The sequence below is a fragment of the Miscanthus floridulus genome, chromosome 6 (assembly GCF_019320115.1).
Source record: "Miscanthus floridulus cultivar M001 chromosome 6, ASM1932011v1, whole genome shotgun sequence".
NCBI classification, from domain to species: domain Eukaryota; kingdom Viridiplantae; phylum Streptophyta; class Magnoliopsida; order Poales; family Poaceae; genus Miscanthus; species Miscanthus floridulus.
In genome coordinates this window covers 100,390,922-100,416,257 of record NC_089585.1, presented here as the reverse complement: position 1 = coordinate 100,416,257, position 25,336 = coordinate 100,390,922, and the positions used below count along the sequence as shown (strand labels likewise).

The 25,336-nt window shown below is 49.6% G+C and overlaps 1 protein-coding gene across 1 annotated transcript; it reads left to right on the top strand.

Annotated features, from left to right (window-relative positions):
* The first annotated feature begins 17,719 nt into the window (after positions 1–17,719).
* On the top strand, positions 17,720–18,352 carry LOC136460901 (uncharacterized). Its single transcript, XM_066460432.1, has one exon. The coding sequence runs from the start codon at positions 17,720–17,722 to the stop codon at positions 18,350–18,352; it is 633 nt and encodes a 210-aa protein (XP_066316529.1).
* The last annotated feature ends 6,984 nt before the right edge of the window (positions 18,353–25,336 follow it).

The window sequence follows — 25,336 nt, the reverse complement described above, 5'->3', positions numbered from 1 at the left end:
GTGGGATCAACTCGGCCTGCAACCGAACGCAGCAGCGAGAACGAACGGTGTGGCCGTGAGCTCTAGAGCTCGGCCATGGCGGGTGGTATGAGTAGCGAAGCGAAGGGGAGGGATCGATAATAGAAGGGCGAGCGCAGCGGGATAAGGTCAGGGCGAGGGAGTAGCGCGGTATGTGTGGCAGAACGGTCCAAAATAACATGCTTATGGAGGTGCTCGCTTCCACCAGACACTAAGCACCCTGAAAGCAAGCTACAGTGGGTGGCATCCGTCAGGCACATCCCAAGGGAGAACCCGAAAGATCCACATTTTTCCCAAGGACCTAATAATGAGAATGAGTTAGAATACTTGTCCATTTCGTACATCAGAGTTTCTTAAAATTACATTATTACAATACCAAATATCAGAGTGTGGAATGATAAACAACTAAATTTAAAATAAACATCTAGCGATAAGAACGAGGATCCGTCTGAGCCCACCAGAAGAATCCTCCACACAACGGTACTTCTCAAGCATCATCTGCAATAAGGGTAAATAAACCCTGAGTACATAATATACTCGCAAGACTTATTCAACTAGTGGAAATAATTTCCTGACTCCAAGGAATATGAAAAGCTTTATGGTTTGCTGGTTTTCTTTTAGCAGAAAGCAATACTAATAGTGAGTCCTTATTTTAGTTATTATTATCAGCCGTATTAAGTTATTATCTTTCCATTCTATATAAACACCTATTCTATTTTCAAGCAAGAGTTGAGCAATTAGTTCCATTTCATCACCTTTTATCTTTCAGTTTTTACTATGGTGCTAGACCGCAGACAAGCTGTACCGAATTTTCCAGCGATTTGCGAATCAATGTGCCCAGCTAGGTGCTCTGAAGACACACGCCCCGCTTGTACCCTAGACACAAGTAGGACCAACCTATCACTCTCCTATCCTGGATGTCTAGGTCCTCATCCAAACTTGGACTCCAAGCCCCCACTCCTTAGTCTCGCACTCAGTGCGGTGCAAGGACCTCCACCACCCTACCTCCAATTAGTCGGTTCAGAAAGAGATGGATCCATGACAAGAGAGCAACAAGTCTTCCCTGCGCCCATACCTAAGTATGTGCTTGGGACAATAGATGTGTGACTTGCCTAGAGACTTATGCAATGACCGATCCTTAATCAACACAGACAGAGAAAAAGTTTAACCGAGCTATGTCCTGTTGGCCATAGGACACAACCCTTTACCCTCACCAATACCCAAACCACATCCCTACTCGGTCAACATTTATCTTTACACATGTTATCATGAGTGATCATATTTATCACCTCCTTGTGAGTAATGGTAGGTTACTCATGCTACCGATATCCTGAGCATAGCAGCTACTCAACCTGTACTAGTAGGACTCATAGGTAGATATATTTGTGCATGTAGTTTTCATAAAATTCCTATAACGTAAATGCACATCATATATATTCAGTGATCATTAAAAATAGGGGTTATACATCGGGGCTTGCCTTGGGCAGACGACGGGTCAGTAAGGTCAGCACCAAATGGCTCTGGGGCTCCCTCCTACATGAGGATCTCCTCCTCATACTCCTCAATAACTTTGTTGTACTCTTGTTCATCGACGTGCACGAATTCTACTAGCTCGTGATCTACATGCATGAAATGATAATGTAATACTTAGTAATCTAGCAACAACAGCTCTTAAAATAAAGTACCCCCGTCTAACTACTATGCTAGTGCTACCGACCATGGTACTAAGTTATCTATTGCTACCAATAACAAGTATGAAGTATGGCATTCATTATTATAGCAACTAGAGATATCCTTACTCCTAATGTTGATTTACGCTATATACGATAAAGCAAGGATAATAGCTACTCTACTTACCAACCTACTCTAGGGCTACAAAATTTACAACAAGTACAAAATAATCTAGTGAGTCTACTGTAAAATTTCATAGCCATATCTATCACCAATCTACCACGAAAATTCCTACAATTATTAGTCCACATAATATTAAGCTCTCTAGTTTGAATTAATGAACCTACCATCATTCTAGCTAACTGTAATCTAACTGTACTAACAAGTAGATGGTATTTTTGCGAACCTAACAAAATTGGTCTCCCTATTTTTGGGCAACTACACAATTTACTACAATTTATCAAAGTTCAGCTAGAAATTATATTGAATAACGTTTGAAATTCACTGGATAATGGAAACATGAATTTCTACCGCGCGGCCCGCGAGCGACGGCTCGGCCCACCCCGATGTCCTGCCCACACGCAGACACAGCGACCGGCATGGCCCACCTCAGCGGCACGTGACGCGGCCCATCTCAGGCAGCCCACAGTGGAGCCGCGCGTGGCTGGCTCATTAGCAAAAAAGCCCCCGTTCTCTACCTTATTCGCACAACCCACTAGAATACTATTTCACCAAGTCATAGAGTTTGCATCTAGGACCCTACTTCTATTTGAATTCACATTTTACAAAGCCCCTAGCCGGACTAACAGGGCCACAGCCTCACCGGCCAAACACCGGCGAGCACCGACCTCTCCGGCATACACCAGCACCCCCATGAGCATCTACGTACCATGTGTGACTGATTGAGGTAATAAATGCGTAGAACAGTGCACCATGCAGGCGTGGCCATGTGCCACGGCGGGGTCTGGCTACGACAGCCCGACGCCGGTGAAACCACCTACCCAAACGCCTCTACTGCTACTCGGTGCCCATCAGTAGTCTAAAAGTAACCACCTTGAAGCCCTAATTGAATAGCTATTGCGCCCAACCGAGCTGGCCACAGGAGCGGCATCAAAGCCTGTTCACCGGCGGCCGCGCCCGTGCTTCGGCAAGCCTCAACCCTAATTGAGTCAACCAGCCACTCTAGAAGCAAGAGGACCTTACCAGCGATGTGACGGACGGGCTAGGCGAAGTCGCGAGGAACGGCAATGGCCTAGCCACGCGTGCAAGGTGGTTCTGGTTCGTGCCAACCACAAAGAAGACATTCCTGGTGACCTACTGCACTATCGGTGGGGCCACTGCATGGGCGAGGCAAATGAGTCAAGGTGAGGCAACAACTGTGCTCGATTGAAACAAAAGAGCAAGGAGCTGTGCCCCCGGCCAAGAACTCATCTCGTCGAGCATGGCGGACCACCGAGGGGACAACTCTTCCCATTACCTCACCGAAGGAAGGAAACACGTTGAATTGACTCCAATTGGAAGCTAACTACTCTAGCTATTTGGGGGCACGGTGAATTGGAAAGGGATGGATAGTACATGGCCAATTTGAGGGCGACGGCTTTCAGCTTAGAGGTGACAATGGCGATGGCGACAGCATAAATCAGCACCCAGCCACGTACTACCGCCCCGGGCAAGTTAGGCCCAACACTGTACTCCCACTCATCCTCCGAACATGGGCAAATGCGAGAGAGGACAGGCTCCTGGAGTTAGGCCTTGGCATGGCGTGGCTGGCTTGTGACTCTCTAGACGAGGCGATGGGAAGGTGTGGTGTGTACACATGTGCAACCATGAAGACAAGGGCCGGTGGGGCCAACCCATGCATGCACAGTCGCAATGTCAACGAGAGCAGTGGCTGTGTAGGCGGTGCACATGAGCGTGCTCAGGAGAGTGGTGACACCGGTTTGGACGAGACAAACACACCGGTAGACATGACGATGAGTAGTGGCGCAGGTGGATGTGATGGAAGGGCATAGCATCTAGGCCCGCCAGGCCCCAGTGCTCGCGTGTGCATGAGTCGTGAGCTAGGCGTGCGACAACGGTCTTGACCAGGCGGTAGTGATGGCGGCAGTAGTGGTAATAGGGCGCGTGCGGCGTGCATGAGCCGTGCTAGAGCGTGGCGATAGGAGGTCATGGCCAGCAGCGTAGGGAGCCACGCGCGCGGACATGGCTACACAGGCATGACGATGGCGACGTGGCCAACATGGCAGCGCTCACTAGGCAACCAGCAGTGGAGCCAGGTCGAGCAGGGATGGTGACCACGGCCAGCGCTGGCTTTGTTCAAAAATATGTGACTTGCACACTTTTTAAAGAGGTTGAAAAATCCTACCCGATGGTCCAAATGCTAAACCAATTCTTCTATACTCAAGAGGGTACATAGAGCTATCAACCTAAGCCACAACACCTTGCCACTTCTTAAGACGATCGCTCTACAAAAATTGCTAAACTTGGCTTCGTCGACCCATTCATAGACTTACGCGGAATGGCTAAACCTCGAACAGTTTCGCGTCAAATTCCAATTCCGACCAACTTGATATACTAGCTAGCGAATCTCATCCTCGACCATACATATTTCATTATTGCCTATGAAGTTTGGGCTGCCCATTTTATTATGTTCTGTTGTTGCGTTCCGTAGCATTTTCGTCCGATAAAAATTCATTTAGAATCCTAAGTGTTAATACGCGATACAAAATATAACCTTCGTTTCATGTTTCAACTGAACATTTCAAGCTCCAAATATTGATTTATACTCTATATTACATGCATTTACACACAAGTTGATGCTCATGTAGGGTTTTTAGCAAAAACTATACAACATAACACCGAGGGTGTTACAAACCTACCCCCTAAAACAAAATCTTGACCTAAGATTTCATGTGTCTAGTATGAGAAGGAGATTGGAATTACATTCTGATGCAGCAACTAACTATCAGAACCAGAGAGAAGGTGGGGGTAATGCTTCAATAGGTAACTCTCTTGCTCCCACGTGGCCTCATCCTCTGTATGGTTTTGCCATTGCACTTTGTAGAACTTTACCACACTATTTCTGGTCACTCTTTCTTTCTCATCCATGATTTTGACAGGGTGCTCAACATAAGTCAATTAGGCTAGAGGGGAAGCCCTTCAATTTCCACAGCTTCATCAGGCATTCACAGACATTTCTTCAACTGAGAGACATGAAACACATCATGTACCACAGATAAGATATTAGGGAGCTAGAGTCGATACGCCACTAGGCCACACTGTGCCAAAATCTTGTTGGGACCCACATATCGAGGAGCTAGTTTTCCATGAATACCAAACCAATGCACCCCTCTCATAGGAGACACCTTGAGATACACATAATCTCCCACTCCAAACTACAAAAGCCTTCTTCACTTGTTCGCATAAGACTTCTGTCGGCTCTGAGCTACCTTCCAGTGATTTCAAATAATGGTGACTTGTTCTTGAGCCTCTTTGATGAATTCTGGACCAAAGTAACCATGGTCTCCCACTTTAACCCAGTTGAGTGGTGTCCTATACTTTCTTCCATATAGAGCTACAAATGGTGCCATACAGATGCTTTCTTGGTAGCTATTATTGTACGAAAATTCCGCTAGCTTCAAGCAGGCATCCCACTTCTCAGGAAAAGAAATGTCATAAGCTCTCAACATATTCTCAAGCACCTAGTTCACCCTCTTAGTTTGGCCATCAATCTGGGGGTGATAGGCTGAGCTTCTAAGGAGATGAGTGCCCAAACATTGTTGCAGTTGCTCCTATAAATAAGAGACAAAGACTAACCCTCTATCCGAGATGATAGTAAGGGGAACTCCATATAGGGTCACAATTCGATCAAAATATACCTTAGCATACTTCTTGGCTGTATATCTAGTGTCCACCAAAATAAAGTGAGCAGACTTGATGAGATGGTCCACAATGACTCAAATAGAATTATAGCCTTTAGATGTGCAGGGCAAATCCACCACAAAGTCCATGGAAATATCTTCCCACTTCCATACAGGAATAGGCAAGGGCTACAAATATCTGGGAGTACGCATATGATCTGCTTTAACCCTACCACAAGTGTCGCATTCCACGATGTGTCGGGTGATGTCCTGCTTCATGTTGGATCACCAGTACAAATAGCTTTGAATGGTGAGCTTCATTCAAAATCTTCCTTTTCAGCTCCTCATTGGATGGAACCACCAATCTATCCTTGTACCTCACTACTCCATGCTCATCAACACTAAAGTGAGGACCACGCCCTTCGGCAATCAATTTTCTGATGTGGGGAATTTCTTTGGGGTCTTCCTTTTTCTCCCAAATAGTCTGCTCTAGCAATTCTGAGGTCAATGCAATGTGAACCAACACCTCTATGTGGTTGAGAGACAAAGGTGTTTCCTCAACCTAGTATGACTTTTGGCTTAAAGCATCAGCCACTACATTGGCCTTTCCTGGGTGATAATGGACTTCCAAGTTATAATCCTTTATCAATTCTAACCATCTCTGTTGCCTCATATTTAGCTTAGACTGAGTGAAAATATACTTGAGGCTCTTGTGATCTATAAAAATATGCACTTTATTGCCCAACAGATAGTGCCTCTAAATCTTTAGAGCGTGGACAACAGCAGCCAGCTCTAAGTCATGAGTAGGGTAATTCACCTCATGCTTTTTCAGTTGGCGTGAAGTATAAGCCATCACACACCCATCTTTCATAAGCACACACCCAACCCCATCTTTGAGTCATCACAATATACATCAAAGGGTCTATTAATGTCCGGTTGGGCCAACATAGGAGTAGTGGTCAGAAATGTCTTCAGAGCTTGAAAGGCTTCTTCACAAGTTGGGTCCAATCAAACTTAGCTTCTTTTTAGAGTAGCTTGGTCATTGGCTAGGCCATCTTGGAGAAATTCAGGATGAAACACTGATAGTATCCAGCTATACCAAGGAACTAGTGAATCTGGTGCACAGACTTGGGAGACTTCCAATCCAACACATCTTGCACCTTGCTGGGATCTACTGAAACGCCGTTAGGTGTCAACACATGCCCCAAAAACTACACTCGATCTAACCAAAATTCACACTTGCTGAATTTAGCATAAAGCTTATGTTCCCTTAGTCGAGACAGCACTATCCAAAGATGTTGGGCATGCTCTTCATCATTCTTGGAATAAATCAGTATATCATCAATGAATACTACCACAAACTTATCCAGCTCTGGCATAAAGACTAAATTTATTAGGTACATGAAGAAGGCAGGAGCATTGGTGGGACCAAAAGACATCGCTAGGTACTCATACAACCCATACCTAGTAGAAAAAGATGTCTTTGGTATATCATATGGTCTGATCTTGATATGATGATAGCCTGATCAGAGGTCAATCTTCGAGAACACCTTGGCACCAGCTAGTTGATTGAGCAAAGTATCTATGCAGGGCAAAGGATACTTGTTCTTAACTATTACCACATTAAGAGGGTGGTAATCCACACACATCCATAGAGTACCATCCTTCTTCATAAAAATGGCTGGACAACCCCATGGTGAAGAACTAGGATGTATGAAACCTTTTTCCATCAACTCTTCTAGCTGCTTCTTCATCTCAGCCAATTCCCTTGGAGCCATGTGGTACGGGCCTCTAGAGATAGGAGCAGTGTTAGGCTCAAGCTCAATGGAGAACTCTACCTCTCTGTCTGGTGGCAACCCTAGAAGATCTTCAGGAAAAACATCTAGGAACTCACAAACCACAGGGATGGGGGTAAGATCAGGAGAGGCTTCAGCATGGGCAGCAACAAGTAAGACTGGATCTGAGGGTACAAGCTAAGACATCCTATCCTCAGAAGACGGAAGCCATAACTCAACACTTCTCTGCTTCATATGCAAAACTACCCCATACACCCGCAACTAGTTAATTCCAAGAATAGCATAAATGCCTTGCCCAGGCATTGCCATGAACTGTAGGTGGTAAGTGTGGGTGGCTAATACCAAGCTTACTGTGTCCATTCAGGTATTGATGAACATTTATGAACCCACAGTATAGATTCTATAGGCATACGGCATAGCCATAAGTAGTAAGTTGTGCCAATCTACAAATCCTATGCTCATAAAGGAATGTGATGCACCAGAATCGAACAACACATAAGCTGGATGGGAATCGATGGTAAACATACCAGCCATCATCGGTTCCTGCTCCAATATCTGCCCAACATCTGTGAAATGCACCTATCTAGACCTGCTAGGCACTTTCTTCTTGACCATAGTCCTCCTGACTTGCCTAGAGTTCACCGATGGTTGAGCAGACTGGTTCTGGGGACACGCTCGAGCATAGTGGTTATCTTTGCCACACTTGAAGCATGCACCAGGCTTGTTCCCAAATCCCTAGTGAGGTGGAACCTGCTGTCCCTAAGGCTGCTGAGGCTGCACCTGTTGAGTGGGTGCATGGTGCTGTGTGGAAGAAGTCTGAGAAGTTTGCTAGGGCTACCGAAACGAAGGCTCACTTGATGACTGATAGGGCCCCCGCTAGACAAACTATACCTTCTGAGTATGAGGGTGGCTAGAAGACCCCATAGCCACTCACTTCCTCTTCCACTCTACCTGGGACTCCTGCTAAAATCCCTCCATGGTGATGGCAGCGTTCATTAGTGCCCTAAAGGTCTGATAGTTCACTGTGTATAGCTTCTCCTGAAGGATAGAAGAGAGGCCATGAAAGAAGCGGTCCTTCTTCTTATTGTCAGTGTCCACATGAATGCCATCATACTAGGACAGGTGATTGAACTTATTAACATAATCCATCATTGTCATACTCCCCTGTCGCAGCTCTAGGAACTTAGTCAGCTTCCGATTGATGACACTAGTAGGGATATAGAACTCTCTGAATGTTGTGGTGAACTCCTGCTAGGTTGCCGGATGATCTAGCTGCTGCATGGCATGGAAGGTATCCCACCATGCACTTGCGGACCCCAATAGCTACTACACTGCAAAGCACACTTTCTGCTCATCGGCCACATTGAGCAACAGAAACTTCTGCTCTAGGATGCAAAGCCAGTGCTCCACATCTAGGGGCTCATCTGATGGTGTGAAGGTGGGTGGGTGGGTCCTGAGGAAGTCTTGGTAAGAGGAGGGTCCCTTAGGATGATGGGCACCACCCCCGTTCCCACCATTGCCCGCGTGGACTCCATGGGCAAAGCCCGCGACAGCTTGTGCCATGATTTCCATGGCATGGGCTTACTCTCGGTGAGCAGCTAACAACTCTGCCATCATCTTTGCATGAGTCTTCAGAGGCGGCGATGGCGGCGGAGGAGGAGGAGCCAGAAGTGGAGCCGTATGGCTCTCCCTATTGTGCTCATGGGCTTGGCCACTCTCGCCTCGGCCCTCACTAAGACCGTGAGCCGCCCTAGCACTGGTGCTCCCATGTCTAGACCTTAGATTCATCTATAAGAGATAGGAATCATTCGTTTAGAAGAACCTTCTCGATCAGAAACAAGGGATTGGAGAAATGATAGCCCATTTATTAAAGCATTCCTTTAGTTAGTCCTATTAATTTACTAATTCAATTATACGTGTAGGGGGATTTCAGTTTAAGTAAGATGCTATTATCATGATGCATGCTTTAGCCTATATGTTCACTCAAGCCCAAATATAGCGGAATTCATAAAAATTTTTGGCACATTGCACACTCACTTTCCATATGCTAGACGATTTCTTACGCAACGTAAGTCAGTGTACCTATAGAAAATTAATTAGATAAGACCAGTGCCGCTATCCTAGATAGACCATATTGCTAGGGCTTATAAATATTTAACTAACTTAATCGCATCCTACTTTTCACAAAACTTTTGTTGGTCAAATTTTTAAGTTTTGAAAAAGAGTGATAAAACTCGTAACCATTATTGGCTCTAGTACCAACTGTGGCAGAACCGCCCGAAATAACATGCTTATGGAGGTGCTCATCTTCCACCAGACACTAAGCACCCCGAAAGCAAGCTACAGCGGGCGGTATCCATCGGGCACCCCCCAAGGGAGAACCCGAAAGATCCACATTTTTCTCAAGGAACCAATAATGAGAATGAGTTACAATAGTTGTCCATTTCATACATCAGAGTTTCTTAAAATTACATTATTACAATACCAAATGTCAGAGTGCGGAATGATAAACAACAGAATTTTAAATAAACATCTAGCGATAAGAATGAGGATCCATCTGAGCCCACCAAAAGAATCCTCCACACAACAGTACTTCTCAAGCATCACCTGCAACAAGGGTAAATAAACCCTGAGTACACAATATACTCACAAGACTTATCCGACTAGTGGGAATAATTTCCCGACTCCAAGGAATATGAGAAGCTTTATGGTTTGCTAGTTTTCTTTTAGTAGAAAGCAATACTAATAGTGAGTCCTTATTTCAGTTATTATTATCAGCCGTATTAAGTTATTATCTATCCATTCTATATAAGCATATGTTCTATTTTCAAGCAAGAGTTGAGCAATCAGTTCCATTTCATCACCTTTCATCTTTCAGTTCTTACTACGGTGCTAGACCATAGACAAGCCATACCGGATTTCTCGGCGATTTGCAAATCAATGTGCCTAGGTGAGTGCCCTGAAGACACATGCCCCGCTTGTACCCTAGGCACAAGCAGGACCAACCCATCACTCTCCTGTCCTAGGTGTCTAAGTCTCCATTCAAACTTGGACTCTAAGCCCTCACTCCTGAGTCCTGGACTCAGTGCGGTGCAAGGACCTCCACCACCCTGCCTCTAATCGGTCGGTCTGGAAAGAGCCGGATCCATGATAAGAGAGCAATAAGTCTTCCCTGTGCCTATACCCAAGTATGTGCTTGGGACAATAGATCTGTGACTTTCCTAGAGACTTATGTAACGATCTATCCTTAATCGACACAGACAGGAAAAAAGTATAATCGTGTTATGTCCTGTTGGCCGTAGGACACAACCCTTTATACCCACCAATACCCAAACCACATCCCTACCCGGTGATTATTTATCTTTAAAAATGTTATCATGAGTGATCATATTTATCACCTACTTGTGAGTAATGGTAGGCTACTCACACTAATGATATCCTGAGCACAGCAGCTACTCGACCTGTACTAGTAGGACTCATTGGTAGATATATTTGTGCATGCAGTTTCCATAAAATTTCTATAATATAAATGCACATCATATATATTCAGTTATCATTAAAAATAGGGGTTATGCACCGAGGCTTGCCTTGGGCAGGCAACGGATCAGTAAGGTCAACACAAAATGACTCTGAGGCTCCCTCTTGCACGAGGATCTCTTCCTTGTACTCCTCAATGACTTTGTCGTACTCCGATTCGTCGACGGGCACGAATTCTACCAGCTCGTGATCTACATGCATGAAATGATGATGCAATACTTAGTAATCTAGCAACATCAGCTCTTAAAATAAAGTACCTCTGTCTAACTACTACACTAGTGTTACCGACTATGGTACTAAGTTATCTATTGCTACCAATAACAAGTATGAAGTATGGCACTCATTATTATAGCAACTACAGATATCCTTACTCCTAATGTTGATTTACGCTATATGCTGTAAAGCAAGGATAATAGCTACTCTACTTACCAACCTACTCTAGGGCTACAAAATTTACAGCAAGTACAGAATAATCTAGTGAGTCTACTGTAAAATTTTCATAGCCATATCTATCACCAATCTATCACGAAAATTCCTACAATTATTAATCCACATAATATTAAGCTCTCTAGTTTGAATTTATGAACCTACCATCGTCCTAGCTAACTGTAATCTAATTATACTAACAAGTACATGGTATTTTTGCGAACCTAACAAAATTGGTCTCCCTATTTTTGGGCAACTACACAATTTACTATAATTTATCAAAGTTCAGCTAGAAATTATATTGAATAATGTTTGAAATTCACTGGATAATGGAAACATGAATTTTTACCGTGTGGCCCGCGAGCGACGGCTCGGCCCACCATGGCGTCCCGCACGTGCGCAGACGCAGCGACTAGTGTGGCCCACCTCAGCGATGCGCGACGTGACCTATCTCAGGCTGCCCATAGTGAAGCCACGCACGGCTGGCTCATTAGCGAAAAAGCCCTCGGTCTCTACCTTATTCGCACAACCCACTAGAATACTATTTCACCGAGTCACAGAGTTTGCATCTAGGATCCTACTTCTATTTGAATTTGCGTTTTATGAAGCCGATGGCCGAACTAACAGGGCCAAGGCCTCGCCGGCCAAACGTCGACGAGCACCGACCTCTTTGGCACACACCAGCACCCCTATGAGCATCTACGTACCATGTGCGACCGATTGAGGTAACAAATGCACAGAACGGCGCACCACATAGGCGTGGCCACGTGCTGCGATGGGGTCTGGCCACGACAGCCTAACACTGGTGAAACCACCTACCTGAACGCCTCTACAGCTACTCGGTGCCCTTCAGCAGTCTAAAAGTAACCACCCTAAAGCCCTAATTGAATAGCTGCTGCGCTCAACCGAGCTGGCCATAGGAGCAGCATCAAAGCCCATTCACTGGTGGCCGCCCTCATGCTCCGACAAGCCTCGGCCCTATTTGAGTCAACTAGCTACTCTAGAAGCAAGAGGACCTCACCAGTGATGCGACGGACGGGCTAGATGAAGTCGTGAGGAACAGCAATGGCCTGGCCATGCATGCAAGGTGGTTTCGGTTCACGCCAGCCATGGAGAAGGTGTTCCCGGTGACCTACTGCACCGTCGGTAGGGCCACTGCACGGGCAAGGCAAATGAGTCTAGGATAGGCAACAACCATGCTCGATTGAAACAAAAGAGCAAGGAGCAGTGCCCTGGCCAAGAACTCGTCTCGCCAGCCATGGTGCACCACTGAGAGGACAACTCTTCCCATTACCTCACCGAAGCAAGGAAACCTGTCGAATTGACTCCAATTGGAAGCTAACTACTCTAGCTATTTGGGCGCATGGTGAATTGGAAAGGGATGGATGGTACACGGCTAATTTGAGGGCAACGACGTTTGGTTTAGAGGTGACAATGATGACAGTGAAAGCGTAAATCCGCGCCCGGCCATGTACTACCGCCCCGGGCAAGTTAGGCCCAACATTGTACTTCCATTCGTCCTTCGAATGTGGGCAAATGCAAGAGGGGACAGGCTCCTGGAGTTAGGCCTTAGCGTGGCGCGGCCGGTCGGTGACTCTAGACAAGGCGATGGGAAGGCGTGGTGTGTACACGCGCGCAACCATGAAGATGAGGGTCGGTGGGGCCAACCCATGCGTGTGTAGTCACAATGTCAACGAGAGTAGTGGCTATGCAGGTGGTGCACGTGAGCATGCTCAGGCGAGTGGCAACATCGGTTTGGATGAGCCGAACATGCTGGCAGACATGACGGCGAGCAGTGGCCTAGGCGGACGTGATGGAAGGGTGGAACATCCAGGCCTGCCGGCCCCAGTGCTCACGCATGTGTGTGAGTCGCGAGCCAAGCACCCAACAGCGGTGATGACCGGGCGGTAGTGATGGTCGAACAGCCAGCGCACTGCGATGGTGGTGGCTGTGGCGATAGGGCACGTGTAGTGTGCATGAGCCATGCCAGAGCGTGGCAGCAAGAGGTTGTGGCCAGCAGCATAGGGAGCCACGCGCGTGGACGTGGCTAAATAGGCACGATGGTGGCAATGCGGCCAGCCTGGTAGCGCTCGCTAGGCAGCCAATAGTGGAGCCAGGCCAAGCAAGGGCGGTGACCGCGGCCAGCGCTGGCTTCGTTCAAAAATATGTGACTTGCACACTTTTTAAAGCTGTTGAAAAATCCTACCCGATGGTCCAAATGCCAATCCAATTCTTCTATACTCAAGAGGGTACATAGAGCTATCGACCTAAGCCATGACACCTTGCCACTTCTTAAGTCGACCGCTCTACAAAAATTGTTGAACATGGCTTCATCGACCCATTCACACACTTACACGGAATGGCGAAACCTCGAACGGTTTCACGTCGAATTTCAATTCCTACCTACTTGATATACTAGCTACGAAGTTCGAGCTACCCATTTTACTATGTTCCGCCGATGCATTCTGTAGCATTTTTGTCCGATAAAAATTCATTTAGAATCCATAGTGTTAATACGCAACACAAAATATAACCTTCATTTCATGTTTCAACTAAATGTTTCAATCTTCGAATATTGATTTATACTCTATATTACATGCATTTACACACAAGTTGATGTTCATGTAGGATTTTTGGCAAAAACTATACAACATAACATTGAGGGTGTTACAGTATGGGTGCTATGCGTGAAAGGGGTGGGCAGAGGCAACATGGTCATGGCATGGTGGCCTGGGCGCACTGGGGCGCACAGAGCTAGGAGTGGGCGATGGCTGAGCAGGGTAAGGGCATGGCCAGTGTGATGTGATTCCCTTGACCTCACTATTCGACATATTCTATCTAGATTTGGAGTCAACTACTATAACAAAAGATCTTCACCTCATGATAAACTTCCTGTCGGGTTCATAAACCTAGGGTCCCACATGGACCTACTTCCCAACAAAAGCTCAGCCCAGCAGATGATGTTATGAATGACGCACAACTCCTGGGCCGACCCATATACCTAACGATAGGCTAGAAGGACAACCCAATCTCTGATCGAAAGGCCTGGCCAAAGAGGAATGGCACCCACTTCTAACTTTGGCCCACCTCTTCGACCGGAAGGCCTCATTTCTGACTATGGCCCACCTCTTCGACTGAAAGGCCTAGCTAAATGCTGCTTCTGAATCTGACCCACGTCTCCGATCGAGGATGCACCGAGCCTCTGCTTGCAACTCTACTCTGACTAGCGTAGTTAGAGCCAACTTGGACAAACCGACCGGGGACGCCCGCTCAGTGATGACCCAAGAAACAGACGGAACAAGTAAAGCAGGGCACTCAAGTCAACCGCAATGAAGATGACAGAACCTGCCACATGCATCTAACATTAACAGTGTTGCGGGCACCTACAATCATCACTGTACCCGATGGCGTGGGCAACAAGACTTAATAGCATATGCAAACTCTCCCTCTCTCACTTGTAAGGCCACCCCCTTCATCTATAAAAGGGGATGCACTCAGTTCCAATGAAGGGGTCCATTGACAATTAAAACACAACTCTAGGAACTCTTCGATGATACAAACAACCAACGATCGATTCACCCTCTGCTAGCTTTAGACACTCTAAAGCTACACAGAGCACTTGCTCGAATACTTAGCGCATATAGGAGCTCCTGTCACTCTCGGCCCTTCAGTTCAAAGTCTGACCAGACCTCTTGCACCCCCATCTTTCTCCCTCTCATTTGTAACCCCACAGCAAACTTTGAGCTCCTAGGCTCATGAATAAAGTCACCGACCGACTAAAACTAGACGTAGGGCATGTTGCCTAAACTAGTATAAACCCTATGCCATTAAGTGCTAGGCCACATCCGATTACAACGTATGGAAAAACTACAAATATTTATGTGTTGGTCACTTTCTGCACCAATAGTTAGCGCTGTCCATGGGGAAGACGTCGTATGTTCATGCTTTTGGTCATCGGATGGCCAACCTTTCTGCCACCATCACCATGGCATGCTCGAGCGATACGACTCGCTTTAGCTCACTAGAGTTTTCCACACTCCCACCTACTGGGATGTGGGTTCTACCCATCTTCGAGCTATCCTAGGCCTTCCTCTTTGGAAGCTTGGACTTCATTGCCGATCGGCTCAGTGTGCTTCACGTCCGTGAGGAGGCACTTGTTCCGGCGGTCGTCGAAGGAGGCACGTCCTCCATTAGCTCTAGGACTCTTGGTGACTTCAACGATGAGGCACCTATGCTTCGATGTTGAAGTCACCACGAGGAGGCACGTGTGTAGGGCTCAAACCCAACTGTTAGTAACATACACTTTGTAATTTACTCGCTATTTACTATCTTTCGCCGATTCTCCAGAGGGACCCCGTTGTCCTTGCCGCGACCACCATGTGACTGATTCCCCCATGGCCTCATGTCCCCCATGGACGCGTATGCCTAGGGGCTCCAAAGGATGCTGGTGCTGCCCCCTCTCACATTTGAATTCGTGGGGATGGCGAGCTATGCTCCTGCCTCTTTTCACGACCTCATGGATGACGATGATGAGAGCAACGGCTCTAGCAATAGCGATGTCATGGCACCTAGCCACCCTCTATCCTAGGAGTGTGCTATGGTGGATGCTCTAGGATAGCCACCAGTGGTGGCGGAGTCTCAATAGACCCACACCCCATCGGACCCTCGTGCGGATGCCCTTGCGTGTGCCCAAGCACATGGCAAGGAGCTATGACAAAGGTGGCTGAACTAGCCACCACTGATAGTGGCATGCTTGGTGCAGCACGTTGTGCCCTGCATGCTTGACCTAGCGAGCGGCGCCTGGGGTCACGCCCGCCAGGTCCAGTGCAACATCATCAATGGGGGGGAACAATCTCCCATAGTTCGCTCGGGCTGGCCAGAACATCGTCGTGGCGGCGATGCTCCTACGTGGCCTTCTTGAGCTGGACAACCCCTAGGAACAGGCGATCCACCAGAACCTCTAGACACTGGTGGAAACCGCCATTGTTCAATAGGTAGAGAGCTCCATGTCACGCCACCGACTCGTGGCCTCTCTCCCCACCAGGGGGATAGGGACGCACCAGACACATCGCTCCATCCGCTCACCTCTATAGCCACTAGGCATGAAACAGGAGGTCGTAGTCATGCCACAACCTAACCTAGCGCCTACTCCACATTGGGCACCTATGCATGAATGCCTCGGGCCAAACCAAGATGCTCACAGCATCATCAGCAACCGACGTCGGGCCTGACATGATGATGGCATCCATCGGGCGATGGTGGGAGCAGACGACATGGGCTCTGGCCAGACCATCATGGGGACTAGTGAAACGCACCCTAGGCATGGTCACCGACCCAACAACTAGAGTCCCAGTCCAGATCGCTTAGGACCATAAGCCTTTGGTTGGTGCATCCAAAGAGCACTATTCCCATAGTGCTTCCGACTACCGACCAACATCGCCAAATATACCGGGGAGACGAATCCTGATATATGGCTCAAAGACTTCTGGCTTGCCTGCCAAGCCAGAGGAGCGGATGATGATCACTTCATCATTCAGTACTTCCCCATTTGCATGGGGGGACATGTTTGAGCATGGCTCGAATTCCTCCTGCACGACAACATCCGTGACTGGGCGGACCTCAAAAGGGTCTTCGTTGGGAACTTCTAGGGGATGTATTCTACCCTAGGAACTCCTAGGACCTCAAAAGCTGCCAATAGGAGCCCAATGAGTCTCTATGGGATTACATCCATAGGTTCTCGAAGTGGTGCAACTCCCTTCCTAATATCGTCGACGCAGGCATCGCCAGCGCATTCCTCTCTGGGACAACCTGTGAGTCCCTAATCCACAAGCTTGGCTGCCTAAAGCCCCGTACCACCCATGACCTGCTCGATGTCGCCATGAACCACACCTCTAGTGAGGAGGCAGTTAGAGTAGTATTCAATGGAGGCCAGAACAAGGGCAAGGCCAAGCGCGAGGACCAAGATAAGGGCCCCTCTGTGTAGAGGGGCAAGAAGAACAAGAAGGATCGGCGTCGACCAACCAACACCGCGTTGGTCGCTGCAGCTGATTGTGCGAGCAAACAACCCCAATAGGGCCTGTCTGACCACTTCAACAAGCTCATAGATAGCCCCTGCACTAACCATGCTTACTCCATCAAGCACCTCTACAAGGACTGCTAGCTCCTCAAGCATTTCCTACGACAGGCTGGCTGGTCGAAAGAAGGAAAAGGCAAGGAGACAACAACCAAGAAAGGAGGTGCAACGAGCAAGGATGGGGATGGCTTCCCTGACCCTGAGCCCTTGAGGAATGCATCATGATCTTTGAGCGAACCGATGCCGTCTACTCCAAGCGCCAGCACAAAGTGTGCTACCGAGAAGCGTGCATCGCCAAAACGGCCGTCCCCTCCTTCCTTCGCTAGTCGAAATCTTCGATGACTTTTAATCAGAGGGACCATCCATCCCATGTCATGAGACCAGGACACTACCTGCTCATCATCGACCCCATTGTCCGCAAGATGTGCCTCACCAAGGTGCTGATGGATGAAGGTGGCGGCCTCAACATCCTTTATGTCGACACCCTCGACGTCATGTGCATCCCCCAATCGGAGCTCTGCCCTGTGAGCTCTCCCTTCCACGGTGTGATCCTGGGAGCGCAGGCATACCTGCTCGGGCAGATCAATTTACCTGTCATGTTTGGTGACCGAGCCAACTTTCGCTCAGAGGTGCTCACCTTCGAGGTGGTGGACTTCCCAAGGTCTTACCAAGCCATCTTGGGGCGGCCATGCTACGCCAAGTTTATGGTGGTCCCCAACTACACCTACCTAAAACTGAAGATACCAGGACTGAATGGCATCATCACTGTGGGTAGCACCTTCTCACACGCCTTCACATGCAACCACGAGCATTACGAGCTCGCCACTGCCATCATCAACTCTTCTGAGCTCCCGTGGCTCAGGGAGTTATCGACCCTAGTAGTACCAGACTGCAACAAGCCAACCTCATCGACTGTCTTCCACCCACTCATGGAAATTAAGACATGGGGATTGACCCTATACGGTGACTGAAGTGATCCGACCGAGCGCCTACCGACTAAAGGACGACAACGGCGACGTGCCACCGACTCTTGGAACATCAAACAATTACATCGTTTCTTCCCTTTAAAATTTGGTCTTACCGTTTTCTTTCATTCAACGCTTGCTCCTATAGAGCACCCTGGCCCGAACACTTTTAGCCCGGGTCACTTAGGGTCTCCATGGGGGTGAAATACCACCTCTCTTTTTTACTATCTCATGATAAATATATTTTTACCCAAACAAAAGGGTAGTTCATTCCTTTAATTATCTTACATAACTTTGCTTCAACATTCGGATCGATCGCACCCCGCCTCTACCTATGGTTATGAGCAGCTAAGCCTCGCGGGCCACGCACAGGCTCTTAAGGTTGCAGCCTACGGGACAAACGGTTAGGTGTGAAAAAGAAAGAATAAAATACATAATTATGCTAAGGTAAAAATAAGGAATGGATGAGACAAGCTTCTCCGAACGAAGTGATTCCATCACAAAAACGAAATCATTCTATTCATTAATACACAAAAACATTTACACAGAGGACTCCCCCATGAACTTATCCCTTACACAGAATACTTGTTTCTACTTTTACATGCTATTATGGCTGCCCGGCGGCATCGGCTGTCGGCGTGACTGGTGAAAGTAGGGGCTGCTCGCTCCCCGACTGGATGACACTTGGCTTGGTTGGAGGTGGGACGATGTTCACTTCTCACTCGGGCTCCACTCCATCCGTGGGCTGGCCGACATCCTCCTGGTGTGTGCCTTTGGTCGTGTTCGAATGGTGGGATCCATCACCCACTGCGTGGAGACTTGCTCAGCCACCAACTATGTGTGTGGCAGCAAGCTTTCCCCGAGTGCATGAATGGCCTCCAGGCTCCAGCCATCGGTGTACCTGCTATAGATGGCGGCAAAGTTTAGCTCTGGGTGGTGCATCGCCACCGATGTTAGTACCCCCGATGTTCCGTAGAACATCTCATCAGTGATGAGCCCCCGCACTTCGTTTAGGACCTCCGCCAATTGGACGACAGGCGTGCTGGTGCTCGGCGCCGACCCGAATACCTCCTAGATGATGACCAAGGTGACATTGTGAAGCTAGTCGAGCTCCCCTCGAGAGCACGTCGCTCTTCAAGGGAATTGGCTAGTGCCTCCACATTCCAGCCAATCATCACCCTGGCTATCTCTAGGTCCTGCTCCAGCGACCCAACCTTTCCACCTAGCTCTAGAAGAAGGATGAAAAGCTCAGAAGCAGGCTAAAGGAAAAAACCAAGACATGAAAAGCAGAATAGATACATACCAAGGTAGGTGTTCTCAAGGATGGAGAGTCCCTCCTCCTGCCAGGTCACCTACTCACGCAACCGGGCGTTCAACTCCTCAGTCCCAAGCACCTGGCCCCAGAACGCGAGCACTTCCTAGTCGACCTCCGACCAGGCCTTCCACTCTGACTCTAGGGCCTCTAGGGTACTTTGGAGTGCCACCTCAGTCTCTGCTAGGGAGTTCTGTAGTGCCACCTCGGTCTCTACCTAGCGAACCTTTGCCACCTCAAGCCCCCGCACAGCGGTCGTCGCCCGCTCCGCCACGAGCAGCTCCACCCCCATGCCTCCATCGCCTCAGCCACCCAGCCTTGAGACTCATGGTGGGCAGACTCTAGCTCATGCTAGAGCTTGGTGACCTGCCGTGACACCGTGGCCTCCTGAGCTTGCTCCATCCGGAGGAAACAAGACCTATGGCTCGACATCTCTTCCAGACCTTGCAAAACAAGAAGCAAGCATGCTATGGCAACCGATGAAAGACCAAGGAAATAAGAACGAAAGTAGAAAACTCACCTCTATGACCTAGGGTAAGTTGACCATGACCACCTGCTGGATGGACTTAACCCACTCTAGGGCCTCCTCAAGCTTCACTCTGGTTTGGGTGAGATCGAACTCCATGGCGAGTCCTCTCCCCCCAAGAACATCCTAGAGCTGATCCTCCTGCTCATCCCAAAGGATGAACCAAACCTTTCTCGAGTCCTTAGGGTAGGGCCACACTAGGTCGGCAGGCCCCAGCCCACTAGAAGGCCTAGCCAATGAAAGGACCAACACTAGCTCCTACGACGACATCGGCGGCTCCACCCTATCACCTGCTTCGTCGTTAGAAGAGACCTCCACTACCTCGATCTCATGGCCCGCCGATGGACCTTCTGCCTCCCGCTTGGCCATGTCTTCCCTTGACACCTCGAGCTCCAACCAGGAGGGTGAGCCGAGCGGCCCTCCATAGGGTGAGGCAGGGAGCCCGGTCTCCCTCCCCTCTTCTACCACAGCCGGTGCAGGAGGGGTCACAAGGGTCACCTCCGACACGGCCTCCGTCATTGCCACTGTACTCACGATCGACCTAGGGGCACCATCCCTAGAAGGGAAGGTCGCACCGCCACCACCCTGCTCTCCCCGTCGCTCGTCGCACCACGATGCAAGGTAGGCCTCTACTCCTCCCGCATAGGAGGTAGGGCGATACTCAACCCCAGTAGCATCTATCCACTATCGAAAAAGCACAGGTCAGTCACACTCCAAAAAAACTCAACTATGAGATAAAAAAGAAATGAAGAAAGCATACCGAGATGTAAGCGGCAGGGCTCTAAAGCCCCAACCCATCGGCAATGGGCCCACCGGGCGAGGACCGCTCCCAGGCCATAACCGATGCCCCTCACTTCGACCGGGGGTAGTCGACCCGATCGGCTCCCACTTGGCCCACACGTCGCCACAATCTCTGGCTCGAGGCGCGCCGACTGAAGCAACTGGTGGGGTGTCCCCCCATTGCAGGTTGTGCGCCGACGCCAGCCCCAAAGATGCGCACATGTGAGCCTGCTTCTCCGACCGCCTGGCCTACTCCGCCGTGCCTGGAGTCAGAAGGGACAAGGTCAGTGACACCTCTGAAGGGCACGGTGACTGCATCCGCTTCGCCTCTCGCTCATCAACGGCGTCTTAGCTCGCGGTGCACTTCCTTGTCGTGGGAACGTCGCCACGCCTCTCTGCCTCCCGCCCGCCGATGGTGGATGTGGCCATAGGCTCACGACGCTCCACCAAGGTCACGATGACCTCCCAGTCCCTCTCATCCTTGGAGGAGATCACATCGTCACCCATCTCTGTGGGATCCTCCGACTTGAGCTCCAACTCGACATCGCTCCTATTTTCCTCGGCCCGCACATGTTGAGCGATCTCCATCTCCTTCCTATGCTTCCATCGAGCCTTCTTAGCTCTCTTCTTCTTCTCCTCAACCACCGCCTCCTTCAGGGTGGCTTGCCGAGCCATGCCATCTGGCCCCTTCAAAAGATGTGGCTGGGACTTGTAAACTCTGAGTCCCTGCGAAACAGATGACTCAAAGTCAAGATACAGGAGAGCAAAAGGGGAAAAGAACATGGAGTAAGGAGAGGGGAGCATACCGGATTAGACTGCTTTGTGGCATTGAGAGGTTTGGGCTTTCCATCACGGGTCTCTTTAGCCCTTAGCTACAGCACCCAGTTAAGACGACTCCAGACCTCGTCATTCGCCAGCTCCTCCGGCGACACGCGATCGGGGTCCGTTGGCCCGGTGTACATCCACATCGGCCGCATCCTTTCCACCAGTGGGGCAACCCAATGGTGGAAGAAGGTGTGGAACACCCGTACCTCATCGAGGCCATGCCACATCAGCTTCTAAAGCTCCACCCTAATAATCTCTAGCTTCTTGTTCTGCCGGCTGGCGGGGCCCTAAGACGAGCTCTCCTGCTTCTCTGGCCTCCTGCTAGTGAAAGGCAGGAATGGTGCCTCCGCTGGGTTTCTAATGTAGAACCATTCCCTATACCATCCTTGATTAGAATCATAGGGGGGGTACGCGGGGTACAAGCCCGACACACTCGATTTCTTCTGTAGAGCGAAGCCCCCACCGGCACGATTCTGAGCGGCTTCCCCTCCGACAAAGTTCACCTAGAGAACATCCACTGAAAGAAGTCCATGTGTGGCTCCATCCTAAGGAAGGCCATGCACATGGTGATGAAGTCGACGGTATGCAACACCCCAGTCGGAGTGAGGTGCTGCAGCTCTAGGCCCCACTCAATGAGGAGCCCGCGTAGGAACCAGTGCGTGGGGTATCCTAACCCACGCTCATGGAAGGTGAGGGAGGAGACAACCTCGCCATCCCAAGGTCACGAGAAATCCTCCCTCATAGGAGTCCTCTAGTGCGCCACCTCCTTCGGTGGCAACACCCCCTTCTCAGTGAAGGAGGCCAGCACCGGCTCGCTCATAATGGATGACCTATAGCTCAACATTGCGCTCCAGATTCACGAATGGATCTATGAGTTTCTCCTTTCCCTCGCTCTCCCCTTTTTCTCCTAGGAACCGCTGCACACAAATGCTCTTGGCAAAGAAAGAAGAAGGAGGAAAGGCGGTAGTTGGGGAATAAGTGAAGGAATAGGGCGAAAGCCCTCTCCCTTCCCCTATTTAAAGAGGAGACACAACAGTTGAGGAAAGGTGAGGGATTGGGGCGAGAAACCCTCTCCCTTCCCCAATTCAATGTGGATGGGATGCGACAGGATGCGCCCTGACCAATGGAACGCACCCTGCCTGATGAGACGGCGCCTGGTTAAATGGGACGTGGCCTGGGTATGGCCCACCACTGCCACACGCTGGGCTTGAGAAACAAGGCGCAACTTTGCACAGGCAGCCCTCCGCCTTTCCAGGCAAGACTTGGAAGGGCCCAACAATGGGATCTCCACCCAGGAGAGAGCAATGGGCTTCTTGAGTCAATCGAATGGCTCAGGTGAACACCGAGAGACAGGTAAGGAGCAAAGGGACGCCCCATGTGGGCCATGCCGACTCCATCACTTGAGTCATCAAGGTAACATTACCAAACCCCCACTATTTCTTTATATGATAATTCATTCATCTTTGTCATTCATACATTCATACATGCATTCACACATTCATTCATACAAATCATTCATTCATCCCAGACATGCGAAGCATCGCATATGCAGTAAAATGCATCACAACGCTTTGTGTTGCATCACGAAGTGACAGTTGCCTCATTCAACATGACCAACGACCGACCGGGGTTCAAAGGCTAGCCCACGAAGGGCTTGAGGCCGCCTCCCATCAAATAGATCCAGAGGCGAAAATGCAGAAGAGCCCCGAGCAGCCCTCGCCCAGTCTGCTCTGAAGTAGACATGGTCATCTCAATCTTCTTGTTCGATCCTTACCTCGAGCCATGGCTATAGAATCTCCATCGAGGGGAGGCCAGCGGGCCACCTGGGTCGGTCTCCAGAATGACCTAGGCATCTAACGAGATGCAGGTTAAGGAGCAGTGGAATACCACATAGGGCTATGCTGACCCCATCACAAATGACGGACCTAGATTTCACTCGAACGTGCCCATTAGCAAGCTCACCGAGCGCATCACTCGAGCCATCGAGGCAAGCGACGTTAGTTCACCCCCTCCGGTTGTGGAAACCACAGACAGGGTAACGCATGAAACTCAACCAACCCCTTCTAAACCCAATGGGGCTCAGAGACTCAGGACACCCAACACCTCAGCATGACCTTGGCTGCACCTAGATCTGTGACTCCGACTCACCCGATCCCTCGGTGCACCCAACACCTAGATCCATGACTCTGACTTGCCCGATCCCTCGGCACGCCTGATGTTTGGATCCACGACTCTGACTTGTCTGATCCCTTGGCACGCCCAATGCTTGGATCCATGACTCTGACTTGCTCGATCCCGTAGTGCACGCAACGCCTAGATTCGTGACTCCGACTCGCTCGATCCCTCGTCATGCCTGACGTCTGGATCCACGACTCTAACTCGCCTGATCGGTCGATGCGCCTGACGCCTAGGTCCATAAGCCTATCTCGCTCGATCCCTTAGCTGCGCCCAATGTCTGAGTCCATGACTCAAACTCGCTCGATCCCTCAGTGCGCCCAACGCCTGGATCCGTGACTCCGACTAGCCTGATCCCTCAGCGTGCTCGATGCCTGGGTTCATGAGTTTGTCTCGCCCGATCCCTTGGCTATGCCCGATGCTTGGGTCCATGAGTCTGTCTCACTGGATCCCTCAGCTATGCCCTCAGCTGTGCCCGACGCCTGGGTCTGCGACTCCATCTCACCTAGTCCCTCAGCTACGACTAAACGCCTGGGACCATGCTCTTGGAAACGATGGATCAGAAACTAGAAAGAGAAGCCTAAGCCCACCAAGGTGCACACACTCATGCCCACTGACAAAATCCCCCAAGTGATTCTACCCGAATCGCCCCGGGGCTCAGGGGCTACACCCACGGATGCGCTCGCGCGCACCCGCTGTCAAAACAAAAAATTCCACCGCTGGCGACATGAAGAACCCCCCCCAAGTGATTCTGCCTGAATTGTCCAAGGGCTCAGGGGCTACACCCGTGGGTGTGCTCGTGTGCACCCGCTGTTAAGACAAAAATCCCCTAGATAATTCTACCCGAGTCGCCTGGGGGATCGTGTTCATAAACCCAGGGTCCTTCATGGACCTATTTCTGAGCAAAAGCTTGGCCCTACAGATGACGTTCTGAATGACGCGCAACTCCTGGGCTGGCCCATACACCTAATGACAGGTCAGAAGGGTGACCCAATCTTCGACCGGTAGGCCTGGCCAAAGAGGAACGGTGCCCACTTCCGACTCTAGCCCGCCTCTCCAATCAGAAGGCCTGGCCAGGAGGAACGGTGCTCGCTTCCGACTCTGGCCCACCTCTCTAACCGAAAGGCCTCATTTCCGACTTTGGACCGCCTCTTTGACCAGAAGGCATGGCCAAACACCGCTTCTGACTCCGACCTACGTCTCTGATCGGGGACGCACCAAACCTTTGCTTACAACTATTCTCCGACTGGCGCAGTCGGAGCCGATTGGGACCAAATGACCGAGGACACCCGCTCAGTGAGGACCTAGGAAATGGATGGAACAAGTAAAGTAGGGCATTCAAGTCAACCGCAATACCAAGGACCATACATTG